The sequence below is a fragment of the Gallinula chloropus genome (genome assembly GCF_964237585.1).
Source record: "Gallinula chloropus genome assembly, chromosome: Z".
NCBI lineage: Eukaryota > Metazoa > Chordata > Aves > Gruiformes > Rallidae > Gallinula > Gallinula chloropus.
The window spans coordinates 62,972,604-62,989,581 of NC_140089.1; the positions used below are offsets into that span (position 1 = coordinate 62,972,604).

At 39.9% G+C, this 16,978-nt stretch overlaps 1 protein-coding gene across 1 annotated transcript in view; it reads left to right on the forward strand.

Moving 5' to 3' along the window:
* Positions 1 to 7,081: 7,081 nt before the first annotated feature.
* SV2C (synaptic vesicle glycoprotein 2C) overlaps positions 7,082 to 16,978 on the forward strand; it is a gene marked incomplete at both ends in the record, with an annotated part of 73,795 nt that continues 63,898 nt past the window's right edge. Inside the window, one exon of the mRNA XM_084278045.1 lies at positions 7,082 to 7,665. Coding sequence (XP_084134171.1) covers positions 7,082 to 7,665 — 584 coding nt within the window. The remainder of the gene's footprint in view (positions 7,666 to 16,978) is intronic.

The window sequence follows — 16,978 nt, forward strand, 5'->3', positions numbered from 1 at the left end:
TTTATCTGTTTTCACATGACATTTTGGCAAGGATGCTGGCTGAATGCCAATGTGGGAACAGGCTTTCAGTCATGGAAAGCACTATATATGGTTTGTCATGTTTTTTTTGCTAGAGACAATGCAGACATCTTTCACTGAAGGAATAACAGGTAACCACTAGCCCCCAGGGTTCTCAGAACTAAAATCAGTCTGATGCCGAGCTTGTGAAACAGAAATAAAAATGAAGTAGAAAGTTCAGCAGTTGCCATGCTGAAAATGTAGCAAAATAAAATAAAATATTTAGGAAATGAGAATTGTGGAGTCCTAAAGAACTGCTTTGTTTTTCAACTTTTCGTATCCTGTTATAAACAATAAAAAGTAACAATTGTTAAGGACAATCCCCCCTCAAAAAAACCCCAAAACAACCAAAACCCAACCAAAAACCCACCCAAAACCCAACAGAATATGTTTTGAGTGAATACCTGGTAGGCAGCATGGATTAAAACCGTGGGTGTTAAAGCATGTTATAACATTACACCAAGAAAACACTACTCTCCTTCCAATGTTTATTGTCCACAATAGCTGATTGCTGGTACAAACCAGCAGTAGAGATGGCAGGAATTGGCAGACCAGACCATATTAGCTTAGAACTGAGAAGAGTGTTGGGGACCCTATTATTGCAGTTTTCCCAGTGGGAGCTGAGACTGTAACCCTGTGTTTCCTCCTGAAATGTAGAGAACACTTAATTCCAGTTTATAATACAGATTGCCCTACAAGATGCCTTTCAACCTTCCCCTGTTTTCCCTAAGCTCCAGCACTATTCTGTTGCATCTGTCAGTCTAGTATTCCTATGGTTGGTGTTTCATAGCACCTGGACATCATGGATTTGTGCAGAGTAATTTCAGAAATGGCTGTTTGATTGGTCAAGTCTTGTCCTGTTGCATTTGCAGATTTATTTTTTTTTTTGCCTGGAAACTTTCTACAATGCATTACTTTGTTATTTTTCTTCTAATGTAGCAGTCCTTGGCTATTGTTCTCAGAACTTCAGCACTTCCAAAGTACATATTTCTAGATATCTATCCCCAGGTTTTCTATCTGTTTCCTTTATTTAGAGGATTGTTTTTGTGTTTTCTTTCCTGTCATCTTAGAAGGTCTCTTCAGAAGAGACTTTTGTCTACTTTCAGTGCAGCAGCAAACATGACCATGGCAGATACAAATGCTGGTTGGAGTGGTTTTGGTGGTGTTATTTTTTTGGGGGTTCTTTTTGATTGGCAGTGTTGAGCAATGAAAACTTGCTTGACCACCTGCTTTGTGCAATTGAAATACAGGATGATTGTTTTCAGTGTGATTCTGACAACTGAAAAGTAGAAAGCATGTTTGATATACATACCCCTAGAAAGAAAGATAATTTTCAAGAGAAGTGGGTATGAGAAGAGATCTAGCTCTTGGGTCTAGTGGTAAATACAGTATTTTTTTACTGCAACAATCTGAAAAGTGCAGAAATATGCTTAAATATGTTTGTTTAAAATGAAAGTTTTGAAGATAATGAAATTTCACCTTCCCCAAGATTTGGTTAGTCATTGCACTGGTGTGCATACAGTATGCAACCTCATTAACTTTCACAGACAAGATTTATTTTACATCACCCAATCTGGCTGCAGTCTCTCCTTGCTTGATTGTTGTCAATACTTATTGAACAAGTTGATGGATTTTAGTAACCACTACTCAACATAGATCCTGGAAGTGCTCATTTATGATGTCCACAGGAAGCACAGAAGAGTGTTCGAAGTGCAAATTAAAACCACAAAGTTGGAAGAGCAACACTATGGTCCTGCCTTGCCTTTAGTTAGAATGACTCTTTCAGTGTTTGCCATATAAAGATAAGTAGCATTTTCAAGTAGACAGATAGTGATCAGACTGATTTCAAAACCAACAAAAGCTATTAAAACTCCTGTATTTAAGTACAATACACAGAGAAAGTAATTGGCATTAGGTTTAAAAACAAAGAAAACAAGGTATTAAAATTTTTCTTTGTAGGTCCTATTCTTTGTTACTAGTTTTACTGTGTAAAAGATAACAAGAAATTTTGAACTATGTCCTATTTTTTTGTTCAATCACCTTTTCCTAGAAAAAGAGGCTTTTGATTTAAAAAAAAAAAATCAAAGGCAAGGATCATTCCACTGTAGAGCCTTTACAGTTTTGCTGCTATAATTTAATTAATAGGTATGACTATTTCAGTTCTGTAACACTCTCTAGCCTTACTCTTAGAAGGAACATTGAGCTTAATCTACTTCTAAGGAATTAGATGGGTTGGTATTACAACCAGAGAGTAGATAGGATCTTCCCTTGCAGTCAGTCAGTAATAAAGCTATTTTTTGAGTCAAAAGACAGCATGAAAAGATCTTAATAAGAGAGGGTGGACCACAGATGAATCCTCAATCCAGACTGTGACCCTAGGCAGAACTGTGGATCACAGAGGTTTAGAAGCCTGAGATGGCCAGCTGAATTAGACATGATCATATCACTGTTTAAAAGGACGGTGGTGCTCATAAAACTTACCAGCATTGTGGCAGCCGCCTTCAGGATATTCTTTGAAAGGTATTTAGAACATAGAAGTAACACAAGAAGGAGTAATATAGTGTAAGTATAAGGTGAAGAGTGGCCCACATCCTACCTTTGCACCTATCCTTTTCTACTCTGACTCTGTTAAAGTAAAAACCACAAAAAATGGGTTTACTCCATAAAAAGTGGAGGTAGAGAAACAGAAATCAAACTGGAACTAAAATGTGCACTTACCGAGGCATAAACAAATAAGAAATGTTTTTTTAGCTTGTCTTCTTCTTTTAAAAGGAATTGCAGATTCAAAAGTAAAGCAGGAAAAATGCTATACTAGGTCCCCAAGTGTGTCTGAAATGCCATTGTGAAAATGTATGATCTGAAGATATGCATATAATTGATACCATGTGTTGTCTTCAGTGAGTCTTCTCGTGGATTACATTAAGTGAAGATGTGTCTTTGTGGGAATTGGTTTTCTGACAGCTCATAGATTTACATCTTCAAGGGGCCTCACTGATCTAGTTCGTAAAGTCCAACCTTTATTGCAGCTGTAGCCCAGCATGTACAGTGGTAACTATACTGAAATATGTGAGTATAATAGAATGGAAAAAAGAATAAGCATTAGGGGAAATAAATGAGTTTTTTGTGTGTGTGTGTATGCATCTTGGTTTTGGGGAAAAAAATTAAGAATTTCTTGAAATAGTATTTTTATTTCAGGAGAAATCACTACTTTCCTGGGATTTGTTTTGTTGCTTTTGTTGTTTTGGTGTGGGTTTTTTTTAACTTGAAGGAATAGAACAGGAATCTGTTACTAAATTTAATGAACATAGGCAGGCTTGTTGGGTTAGATGGTACAAACAAGAATATATGGTTAGGCTTTCATCTTTGCTTTTGCTGCTTTATGCTACTCAGGTAGTCATTAATCCTCACTCTTTCAGACTTTCCAGTTACTTACTTGTAGTCAATCAGTCCAACATAATTAAAAGGGTGGGGATCTATCATGCATGGGCTGTAAATAATTCCTCTTTGTACTTATCACCCTTAAGGCAGGGATTACAGTTCATTGAGAAGGTGAAACTGTTTAAAAGAGCAGTGTTCAAATTGTGCTGCTTGGAAACAGGCTAGATAAAGAGAAATTTCTGATTTCATACTCATTCTGTCTGCTTATGTGCAGGTTTTTTTCTGGCAGAGATGTGCAGTTAATGGATTTAATTCCTTATTGACATACCTGATCTATCATAAACTACAGCATAAGCTCAGTTGCTTTTGCAAATAAATTCATGTTTTCAAAGCCTGCTGAACGCATGAGATCAGGGTACTATAGGAATACAAAGCACAGGTTTGCTAGTGTTGACAACTGCACAGGGGTGTTGTGGGGTCTTCTTCTCAGCAGATACTCAAGACCTGTCTGGATGCCTACCTTTGCGATCTGTTCTAAGAAACCTGCTTTTCCAAGGGAGCTGGACTCAATGATCTCTTGAGGTCCCTTCCAACCCCTACAGTTCTGTGATTCTGTGATTTTGACTTTATGTTCATGCAGTATTCTTGAACTCCTGCTGTTTTCCCTCTATAGACATACCCTACAGTTAAATGGAATTTGACAAATAAAAATCCTGTAAAAGAAGACTATACTCACTAGGAAAAAAACAAAAAACAAAAAACAAACCAAAAAAACCCCCAAGAAACCAAAAACAAACCCCCAAACTACAAAAAATCACCAAAGCCCAAAACCAAAAATTAGTAACCTAAGAATTAGAGGAATTCAGAGTTTAGGTTAAATAGTGTGCATATGTAACCTAAAATGGTAAAATTTTGGGACACTTTGTAATCATTAAACCTCAGAAGAGTACCTGTTAGGAGTTCATGAAGTGGTTAAAAATGTTTGGAGAAAGCTACAGCACACTCTGAGCATTTTTATGCATTGAATGTTCATAACAGCTAGTAGATACTGTAGTCACATACAGGTAACAGAAAGGATCCATACACAAAGAGTAACTGCTGAGGAGCACCTTGAAAACTGAAAAGTTGCAATTAGAGAAATTGCCTTCACATAAAAGATTCACCAGGATGACCTACTTAGAAGGATCATCATATACGTAAAATCAGGCTACAGTTTTCAGTCATAAATATTACATCCTTGCTTTTTTAAGGCTGCATTTCACTTCCAGTAAATGCCATGGTTTTCACTGAGTAGTTGAGTATTGCTATCACATCTGATTTTCTTGAGAAACTTGTAGTGTATAGAATTAATGTAGAGGATGGGACTAAAAATAAAGACATTTTCCTGTATAGGTGAATAGACATTATAAAAAAAAAATAGAGAGATACCTTTTTTTTTCTTAAGTTGAATTACTTGCATGTGTGTGTGTGTGATCTTTGGGTTGGTTTTCTTTTATCAGAAGTACATCATGTCCTTAGTTAATCTAATGCATTCTTTCTGTAATTCTTCCTATCCCTCAAAACAGTATCAGCCTTAAAATTGATGTCTGAAACATACTTCTGGGGATAGTGTTTACAACTGAATGAGCAAAGGACAGCTTCTGAAAGCACTACCCTGGTCTTCACCCTGAGCCTGGAGCCTGGGAGGCAGTTCACTCTAATTTAGCAAGGGGAATAGGATTTACCTCAGAAATTTCCAGCCATTTGTTCTTATGCCTGTGTTATGTCTCAGTGCCTACTTGTACTACTGCAGCCTCTTCTGAGGTTGTGCTGGAAAACAGATCATTAAAATGATCATAGTTAAAAATAACCTTCTCCTCAAGCTGCAAGCAGGCAGCGTTTTCTCAGAAACACTATTACAGAAATTTTAGCCCACTTACTGCCAGAGGTGAGGCTTCTGCAATCCTGTTGCAGTGCCCAGATGCACCCCCACTTAACTTTAGACACATGAGTAATGGAGCAGTTTTGTAATTGATTTCATCTGTTCTAACTATGGACTGTTGCCAAAGGCTCCTGCATTTCTTCCCTCCCTCCGTTCGCACACTGCTGCCATTTCTCTCTACCACCCCTAATGATCATGTAGATGTGTGATGAGCATATTGCCTGAAAACCCCCCAAAAAAGAAGGAAATGGTTAGTTTTTGATCAAATAAGCAAGATGTTCTTGCCTCATTGTGGCTGCATAAAGAAAGAATTGGTAAGGTGCAGCAGGGGAGCAGGGAGGAGAGACTGGAAGTATCAACATTTTGGTACTTTCATGGGTCCAGCCCGATGTGAGCTCACCCTGGACTAATATGTTCTGGGGTGTATTACCTGATGATACACAATTGTTCCAGGCTGCCTCCACTCTCACTGTAGTGAGGGGAGAGAAGGGTGTGTTTGTTCATGGTTTAGGTAATGGAAATCTCCAGAGGGTGAAAGTGCCACCACTCCCATCCACCCAGCTCCCTGTGCTGTTTTCTTCCAGGGTGGGACTGTACTGTAAGACTCACAGAATGTATTAGGTTGGTAAGGACTTTTAAAGATCATCTAGTCCACCCCCCGCCCCCCCCCCCCCCCCCCCCCCACTAAGCAGGGACACCTTTAACTTGATCAGATTCCTCAGAGTTTCATCAAGCCTGACCTTGAATATCTTACAGGATGGGGCCTCCACTATCTTTCTGAGCAACCTTTTCCAGTTTCTCACCATCCTCACAGTACAGAACAACTTCTTAATGTCTAATCTAAACCTACCCTGCTCTAGTTAAAACAATTTAAACGCTTATCCCTTATATTATCACTACATGCCCTTAGAAATAGCCCCTCCCCCTATAGGCCCCACAGGTACTAGAAGGCTGTTATAAGGTTTCCCTGGAGCCTTCTCTTCTCCAGGCTGAACAAGCCCAATTCTCGCAGCCTTCCTTCATAGGAGAGATGCTCCAGCCCTCTGATCATCCTTGTGGCCATAGTCTGGAACCACTAATGAGGTCCATGTCATTCAGCGTGGAGGCACTAAGAATGCATTGGCCAAGATCAGTCAGCTTTGAGAGAGTGGAAACAGATTTCAGGGATATTAATTCCCTACAAAATTTGTGTAAGTGGGATGCTGGACAGAGGAGAGATATTTGATGGTAAATCATTGAGAGAAAAGCTAGTATCTGTAGTCCTTTATTACATAGCGGAGTTCAATGGGGAAGGGTACTGCAGACAGTCCATGTGGTGTATGATGCATGGAATTGATTATTTTCTTTCAGAATAAAAACAGCGAAAGATTAGAGTATAGTAAATGTAATTAAGAAAACCAGTAGAGGTACTAGATTTCACTTCAGAGTATTTTCCTTGTAGCGTGGGATATTTGCATCTCTGAAGAAAATCTAGGTTTGTATATTCAAAGCCCTGAACTTTGGTGTCCAGTGGTTAAATGAAAATTGGTATGGTACCACATCACTGTGAAGAAGTAACTAAGAAGGACAAAGTGTAAACTTTTTTCTCTCATATTTTGCAGGTTGAATATTACAGCTTCACATGTACTTGGGCTTTTTCTACTGATGACCAACAAGCAACAGCTATTCTAAACGGTATTCAGCAGGTCCCTTTGCAGCATAACAACAATCCTTCTTTGATACAAGATGGAGGATACATACAAAGATAGGACTTCATTAGTGAAAGGGGCAAAAGATATTGCCAAAGAAGTGAAGAGGCAAGCAGTGAAAAAAGTGAATAAAGCTGTCGACAAAGCTCAAGATGGCTACACACAGAGGTCCTACAGCCGATTCCAGGATGAAGAAGATGATGATGATTACTATGTCCAAGGAGGAAATTATGGTGTGGAAGCCAATGATGATGAAGGATCAAGTGAAGCAACTGAAGGGCATGATGAAGATGATGAAATCTATGAAGGGGAGTATCAGGGAATCCCCAGTATAGGGCAGGGCAAGGATGGCATAGTGGCATTAGGTCAGACCACTCATGATGAGTATAAGGATCGTCATGAACTGGAAATAGAGAGGAAAGCTGATGAAGAAGAGCTAGCACAGCAGTACGAACTGATAATACAAGAATGCGGCCATGGTCGTTTCCAGTGGGCTCTCTTCTTTGTCTTGGGAATGGCACTAATGGCTGACGGGGTTGAAGTCTTCGTTGTTGGATTTGTTTTGCCAAGTGCTGAAACTGATATGTGCATACCCAATTCTGGATCAGGGTGGCTGGGTGAGTAAAGTTTTTGCTCTTTATGCTATTACAAGGCTGGCTCACAGTACACCTAAACTTGTATTTGTCAAAACTAATGGTTATACAAAAATATATTTGTATTCAATGTAAATAAGCAATCCACAGAGTGAATTAACAGCTAATACGGATTTGATGGAGATTATAATTTTGGTTTTATATAATTGTTTTCTTTTTCAATCACTAAGCATAAATAAATCGCTAAAATGGAAGACTGCTCAGTAAAACTTGAGAGGGATACATTTTGCTCTCTTACAGAGATACATCCAGATGAAGTAATTTGAAAAAAAAAAAAACCTAAACAAAAATCCATCAAAACACAGTCCAAGTACCAGAGTTCTGCTGGATTTTTACAGGTATAATAAAAAATGTAACTATACAGCAGGACTGTTGTACTCTCCAAAGGTGAGATGGAATGATATCTGGAATATGCAGGAAATACAGGGAAAATGGTGTCTAGTTTTTACCCTCTTTTTTTTTAAACTCCTTTTATCACAATGACTCTTCTTTAGCCATACAAAAATTATATTAAGCTGGAGGGGCAGAAGTCAACACGACAAACAGCTGAAGATGAACCTGGGGTATGCTTTCATGTTCGTTCTGTTGATGGGGGTGGGCTATGTCTCATCCTGTTGCCTCTTTCCTCCTATGGTGCAGCAAAGAGGCTGGCTGAGCCAGCCTTGTGTGACCTGGTGATAGCAGCAGTTCTGTGAGCAGTTCCATGCTTGCCCTTCCTGGCCATGCGCAAGCACAGCAGATGAAGCAAGTTGTTCATGGGGCAGGGGTGTGGAGAAAGGGTATAGAGGAGGAGGGGAGGTAGGGCTCCCCCCGTCAAGGAGGAGGGGAGGTAGGGCTTGGGACATGGCAGAATATAGAACACAAACACATAGATAAGCAGTTTGGACCTGTAGGACCCAGGCTATTATAGCAAAGGAGGGCTTCTTAAAAAATACTTTGTTTTCTAGCAGATGTACTACTTATTCACTGCATCTTTACATGTGCAACAGTTTTGTTTTAACTTAGTTTAATGATTTTATCTCTTTACTCTCCTTTATTTTTTCAATTAGAAGGACCCTAAGATACCAACTGCATGAAAATTAGATTCAGAACTTTCAGTAGCACAAGACTATTAGTGCTGTTCTAATAACAGAAGCTTTCCTGGTTGACGATTAATCCCATGACAGATTGGATTCCTGAAATATTGAAACTAGCAGTTTGGCTCTATAGGTTTCAATAAAGTGGACCATAGTCAACCATATTTATATCTTTAAGATTCCCTCTGTGTCAGAGGAACCTGAGTTGAAATGGGAACTGAGTTCTCAGATGGCTGACTCCTTTGAGGCCTTTCTTGCCATTTGATCTTTTGTTGTTAGAAATTAACTACTGTACATTCTTGTACAGTGCAGTGACTACACTTCTAATAAAATAAATTAAATTAAGTTTTTATGGTTGGAGAGGCTGCAAGAAGATAATCTGTTTGGTACTGCTTCATCATACTTGTCATGCTTGGGCCTGTGAGTTTTCAAATCTACTTAAAGACTGCACATAAATATGTCTGTTTATAGCCATTTTGGAGCTCTGTAAGTAATTCAAAGAGTAGAGAGAAAGAAGATAAACGAAAGACACCCAAAATGCATCTGTAGATAAATGTTAGTGTATTAGTGCAGATTTTTATTATCTTTTACAGAACTGGCCAGTCTGAGTTCCAGTTCAGCTTTAGCCCTTCTGACTTTCTCCCTACATGATTCCTATAGTCGGCCCAAGACACCTGCCCCTTCTTCCAAAGCTCATATTTTTCCCTATTTTCCTGAAGATCTTCCTGGATCTCTACTCAGCCAAGCTGGCTTCCTTCCTTCTTGAGGAGCAACCAACATTCTTGGGCTTCTTTGACCTCAAGGGCTGCCTTCCATGGAATCTTATTGAGCAGCTTCCTGAACAGTCTAAAGTCAGCCCTACGGCAGTCTAAGGTGCTTGTTCTGCTGTCCCCCTTTCTTACTTCTCCCAGCACTAAGAATTCTATCAGCTCATGATCACTATGCCCCAGGTGTCCTCCAACCTTCACATCCCCCACTAGGCCTTCTCTGTTTACAAACAACAACTCCAGCAGGCCACCTTCCCTGATGGGTTCATCAGCAGCTGGGTCAGGAAGTTGTCTTCCAAACACTCCAGGAACCTGCTAGACTGCTTCCTCCCTGCTGTATTGTACCTCCAGGAGACATCTGGTAAATTGAAGTCCCCAATAAGGACAAAGGCTAGTGATCACGAGACTTCTCCCAGTTGTTTAAAAAACAATTCTTTAAAAAACAAGTCATTGCTAAAAGATTAACATACAAAAGCAGGAAAGAACAGAGAGAAGGTTCTTTCCAAGTGTGCATTAAAGGCATTGGAACTTAAGGTGGTTTTATCAATAATTTCACAAAAATTATATTATTTGCCCATTGCTAATAAAAATATATTGTAGGCTGCAATTTGTTAGTATGTTGATGTACATATTGCTTATAACCAGTGTAGATATATAGCCTTTGCAAACAGCCTAGCCTTAATTTCAGTGATACAAAATAGTCATCAGGGCAGTGAATGCTTAGTGAAAGCATTTTTATATGATTATAACTAGGCCCCCACAGCCATGCATTTCAGTTATTTTGCTGTTGTGATTTCACATCATAATTACATCCTAACTGAAGTCTTCCAGACAGGCATAATTTTTTTTCATGATTGTAATTCCATAATCCAGAGGGCTGTAACGTTTTTTGAAAACTGAAATCATGGGACCAGTGCTGGGAGTTAAAAGGTGGAATTGGTACACATACACAGTACTTTTTTTTTCAGGTGATTTTCTAGACTGTTAAGACATTAAGAATTTGTACATTTGTCATTGAAAAAGCACTCATTTCTTCAATTGTAAAAACTAAATTCTCATACGTCATGCCATGATAGTTTGATAGGGAACATGGGCTGATTAAAAGTATGTGACAATATTCATAGAGCCTCCCTGTTGTGCACTGTGTGAGTTTTTTTCATTTACTTGCACCAGAACAATTTCCCAGATTTCCTCCCTGTTGACCTTTTTATGGGCTTGACATCACTGTTGGTTGATTTCAGAGCCCACAAAGTCATGTGAAAAGTGATGATCAGAATAACGAACTGGTTTCTCAATGCCTTTAAGTTAAATTGTAAAATAATACTTTTTTTTTGTGTCCAAGCAGTTCTTTTATTAAAAATAAGGAAGTTGACTTGCTTAAACTCTTCCGAGATTGTAGTGACATGTCACTAAGTGTGAGGGAAGGGCCTCCTTTCCCTTCTTTATAAGCTGGCTGTAGTTGTGAACTCCTGCACATATGTCAATCCACATTGGCTTCTTGGGTTCTGGCACCGATGAGACAGAACTCTACTTATATCTGAAAGGTTGTAGACTCAGGCCTTAAGGCATTATTTTAACTGCTCTCCTGTTCACATCTTAGTCATTTGATTTTACTTGTAGCTCAGAAGTGGATGGATTTTAAGTTAATTCTCTGGGTTCTGATTTGGGTGTACTTTTCTACATAACTTTGTTTCCATGTCTTACATGAAGACTCTTCTTTTGCTTTATAGTTTTTCAGGGATTTTTTCCATAAAACTTACATTATGGCCTTTTCTTTCCTCAGCACCTCAATCTGAAATAATATAACATTATTTTCCCTAAGCTAGGCAAACCTACCCTTTCCCAGCTACATCTGTTCAGGATGCCACGCTGATCATCTTCTCACTTATTCTCCCATGAGACCTGTAAGAGCTCACTTTCATGTGCAAGACCCTTGACAGCTGCATTGCTGTCATCATTGCTAGCAGCAGATAAAGGTTGACTCCTGCATGTCCATGACACAGTCTTCCTGGCACCAGTTGGCATGTTTTTCAGACAGATACCTTCTTTGTATTTTATCACCTCCGCACTGGGGAAAAAAATAAATACAAATGTTCCAGGGTTAAGTGATTCATTTCTTTAGACATTTTTTGCATTCATGCCAGCAAAACCTGGCAGCTGGCTAGCCACTCTATATGCTCTGACTAACATCCTTTCCTTGTTGCCCCCGATAGTCTCCTTGGTCTGTTCCGAATCCGTATGTCACATCCCACCAGGTGGGAAAGCAAGGATATTCAGACTGGACCCCCTTGCTTTCTAAACTCAGGAGGAGTCGAGGCACGGCTGGATCCAATCCTTCTCTCAGACCTGTCTGTCCTGTCCCTGCAGGTTGGCACATGTAAAATTAACCTTTTCTACCTGCCCCAGGGGCTAGGTTAACACTCTCTTAGCTAATATCTTTTAAGAACCCCACCAGCAAGATTAGTTTCTGTAATCCTCTGCCCAGTACTCAGGAGTAACACAAATTTCCCAGGAGGTCCTAGCAAAGCACAAATTTACTTAAAAGTAGGATTACAAAGCTTGCGAAAAAACCACACCACAGTATATATTCAGAGCGATAGGTTACAGCTAGTACAATGAAGCAAAGCTGTAAACATTGTTACTGTTATGTGCTGAGAATAAGGTTGGAAATTGAGAGAAGGAGAGAGAGGACGAGAGGTTGAGGGAGAGAAAAAGATAATTATACAGGGGTCCGGCACTGGTTGGCATGAAGTTGTAGTGTTTGGGTGGTGGGTTTGCACCTATGTTGTAGTTTTGCATGTCTGGGTTCTGGTGATGGATGTGGGTGCTGCTGCAGGGGTGGCTTCTGTAAGAAGCAGCCAGAAGCTCTCTACAAGCCCAACAGAGTAAACACCAGCTGGCTTAAGGCCAGAGTCACTGTTGACCGAGGCTGAGCTCATCAGCGATGGTCACAGCACCTCTGGGAATCACATTTAGGAAAAAGAGAAAAATACCAGCAGCTGCTTTTTGCCACCAGAGAAGGGAATGAGAAGATGTAAGAAACTGCAGACACAAAGGTCTGTGAAGAAGGGTGGGGAGGGTAGGACATGAGGTGCTTCAGGCACCAAAGAGTAAGATTCCCTGCAGCCCGTAGAGAAGACTATGGTGAAGCAGGCTGTGAAGCAGCCCATGGATGATGACAGGGAGCAGATATATCATCTAATGCCTGTGGAGGACCCCACGCCGGAGTGGGTGGAGATACCTGAAGGACACTGTGACCTCATGGGAAGCCTGTGTTGGAGCAAGCTCCTGGCAGCGAAAGCTGCAACCTGTAGAGAGGCTGACCCACACCAGAACAGGTTTGCTGGGGGGACTTGTGACTCTGTGGGAGACCAGGCTGGAGCACTCTGAGCTGAAGGTCAGCACCCATGGAAGGGAGCCACGCTGAGGCAGTTGGTGAAGAGCTGAAGCCCTGACAGAAAGGACTCATGTTGGAGAGGTTTGTGGAAGACTGTCTCTCGTGGGTGAGACCCCACTCTGGAGCAGTGGAAGGGTGTGAGGAATGTCCCCCCAAGGTCTCATGAGGAACTGACCAAAGGCCCCATTCCCTGCCCCTTCCCATGCCACAGCGTGTGTGGAAGAACAGAGCAAAATCATGACTAAAGTGAAGCCTGCTAAGAAGGGAGGGGTGGGGGTTGGTGCTTTAAGATCTGGTCACACTTCTCATTATTTGATTCTGGTTTCAATGGGTATGTGTGTAGTGTAATAAATTAGCTGCTTTCTTTCCTTTATTATATGTTGAGTCTGTTTTGCCCATGATGCTGATTGCGGAATGATCTCTCTCTGTCCTTATCTCAACTCCTAAGCCTCTCAATATATATTTTCTCCCCTGTCCAGCTGAAAAGGGGAGTGATAGAGCGAATTTGGTGGGCATCTGGCCTCCAGCCAGGGCCAAACCACTATAACCAGACATCCTGAATCTACATATTTTATGCTCTCTGGCCTCACCCTTCTTGGGAGGTCTAGTGTGTCTTGCACAGAGTCAGTGATGAGTTGTAGAGTGTTCTGGAAACGAGTTTGTGTGGAATGAGGGTCCCAAGTGATCATTTGGCCCTCCCAACAAGGCTGATCGAGCAATGACCCCATTCAGTGGCCTTGTAAGGACTTTTTGCATGAAAGCACTCTGCTTCTGCAGGGCCCCACTTGCCTGTCACTGTTCCTTATTGGATAAGGTCAGTATATTGTTTATCACAGTGGCTAGTGAATGAGGGGCTACCCTTGCAAGGTCACTGTCCAGATGGTTTATTGAATGGGGACCTCATCTAAACACAATGTCCACTTTGTCAGGGTGCCTTGCGTTGAGACCAGTACTGTACAAGCCCTTACTGACATTGGAGGTTGGGAGTCCTAGTCCACAAAGTGTCATCCTGCCTCTGCAGGTTCTGTTGTCTTGCCAGAAAGATTGTTTGAGACAAATCACTCATTCCAGTTCCCACGAGTTGGTATTTGTAGCAATACATGGTGTGTCATCCTCTGTATGAAGTTACATTGAATGATCACTTGAGCATGAATAGTCTTCTTTTGTTCTGTGTACTTACCATTGTGTTAAGCAGTGTGTTATACTAGTCCTTGAGATGGATTCATAGGTAGTACAGTAACAAAGCCAGAAATAATTTTTATATGTAAAAGTTATTCTTAGTTGTTGAACCATACAGTTAGTTCCTTCCATCTAAAAAATCAAGTATTGTGGTAAATCACTGGGCTGATAATGTAGATGGTGGGAATCTGAATAGCAGCAAATAGCTTGCTGAAATGCCACATTTAGTGTCAAATAATGCCTTGAAGTAAGAGCTTTCCCTGATACTGTCATAATTGAATAATCATGTTTTGTATAATGTTTGTAGGAAGAAAAATATCAGAGGCATTAAGCAGGTCTTGGGCTGAAGTAATTTTTAGTCTGGGACAACAGGCATATGCCTACCAATTCTGCATTGCTTGCCAATTTGCATATTAGCTGGTTTAATGCAATGCTTCCTACATCTACTCTTTCTTAAAACCCACTAAACATTACCCAGTGTAGTTCTAATCCAGACAGTCCTTTCTCTTACATCAGAGGAAGTGCTGGAACAGGCTGGATGGGGCCCTTGGCAGCCTTGTCTACATCCAGGCCTGGAAGTTGGTGGCCCTGCCTGTGGCAGGGAGTTGAAACTCTATGATCCTTGGGGTTCCTTCCAACCCAGACCATTCTATTATTCTATGATAAGTGCTTCCCAGAGGTTCAGTAATTAAAGTGAATTGCTTAAGAACTCTGTTAAGAATAGCAGATGAGTATTGAATTCTGCCCCTCTGCCCCATTTTAAAAATGTTAATTTCAATCTGGGTTTGCACTGATCTTTTGCAACAACCTTATATTCAACAAATACCTTCCATGCAACATCAATGGCAAATACAAATCCTTCATGTAGGAGAGAATGACCAAAATCATCAGTACTGGCTAGGCACTAGCTTGGTTTTAATGTGACTTGCTGGTCTAAATTCATCTGGACAAGATCATATAGCTTGATTTGGGATTTGAAGGAGCTTTCTTGAGATTGGTAATATTTTTTGAGGACTGTGATTTAATATGGAAGCTAAAGATTTAGTTTTGGTAATTGATGGTTAAGTAAACATTTTATCACAAGCCTTTCTTCTTGCAAATTGTAAATATATATACTTCTAGAGCTTAAAAAAAGGCCATAAAAACTAAATGTATAGATCCCAATGATGAATTAAGATCACATCTCATTGTGAAATCATTAAAATTGTTTTTAACTAGTCTTGTTTAAGCTAAGTCATGTCACACTTGTGACTTGGCCCCAAAGATAGAATTTCAGGTAAGTCCAGAATTCAAAGACTGAAAACTAGGAGCATATATATTTCTTTCTAAAATTCAGACAGTTATGACCTTATTTAAGAACAAAATCACTTCAGACCTTATGATTTTCCCTTATCTACTCAATTCCAGTGATACTTAGTTTTGACAACATGGTTCCTCCATACACTATCATGAAGAAGACAGGAACAGTTAAACTTGTATTTGACACTAATTTACTTATTAAAAGGTTTGAATTTTACTAGATTGAACCAAAACCATCCTTCCATGGCAGTGAGTAAAATTTGTTCTGCTGTTATCTATGTATAGCAGTCTTCTCTTTTATTGTTAACAGATCAAAAACGATGTAAAATAAAATAAAACTGGGTTCTGCTACTCTGTATTTTACTGTCATGTGCAGCTAGTAGATGTGCTCCCATAGTGTTGAAACTTTGTAGTGGTTTGACCCTGACTGGAGGCCAGATGCCCACTAAAGTTGCTCTATTGCTCCCTTTTTCAACTGGACAGGGGAGAAAATACATATTGAGAGGCTTAGGAGTTGAGATAAGGACAGGGAGAGATCATTCCGCAATCAGCATCACGGGCAAAACAGACTCAACACATAATAAAGGAAAGACAGCAGCTAATTTTTTATTATTATTGAAGAGAGAGAGCACAGATGTCAAAATCAGTTAGATATTTATATATGGGTTTGAGAATTACTGTATTTACAAGAAATGCATCTAGGTTAAGAATACTTATTGAAACCATAGCAGACCTTTGAGTGTGAGGAATCTCACCAAAATAACACTTACAGTTAATAGTGGTAATAAATCTTTAGCAGCAATAGAAAAGACTTAGAGATTGGATCATTTAATGTGTGCCAAATATTTCGTAGCAATGTGTAAACTGGACTGTAGAATTAATGTTTTACTTCTTCAGAAGGAGATGCCAGAAATACAAATGCCATCATGCATATTGTTCGCTTTAAGTACAGGTCAGTTCCATTGCAATGCCATAATTAAAGTACTCCTACTGCAGTGATTTTTCTGCTTGCCTTCCAAACACAGTTAATTGAGAGAGAAAAATTAACAGATACTTATCTGTTTTGATTCAGATCCATTATGTGGACCAGTGTAGATGGTTATGTTTGTTTTTCTTTTCTGAGGGGAAAAAAGGGACAGTGGAGAGAGTTACTTTCTTCTGTTACAAACTGGACTAATCCCATATACCATGGAATATCATGGGCTTGTCGCAAAACAGGAACTGGGAGCACAGATTTGAGCGACTGATGAAATGTATCCTGCACTGTTTCAGGCTCCTATTATGAGACAATATTTGAGTCACAGCTGCCCTCATTTTCTGAGGATGATGTTCCCAAACCACCTTACTGTAATCGGTGCTAATAGGGCAAATAGTACCACCATGTCAAATGTTTTTAGTCTTTCATGGTGTTCCATCATGCAGCTTTATTGAGGAGTACAAGACACCATTAACTTACATGTTCACCTCCACTTTTAAGTTCATGTTTAAGTTAAATATAATATTAGTTCACTGGCTTGATACCTAGATTCAGTCATGCAGCTTTTAACCTGAGTAATACATTAA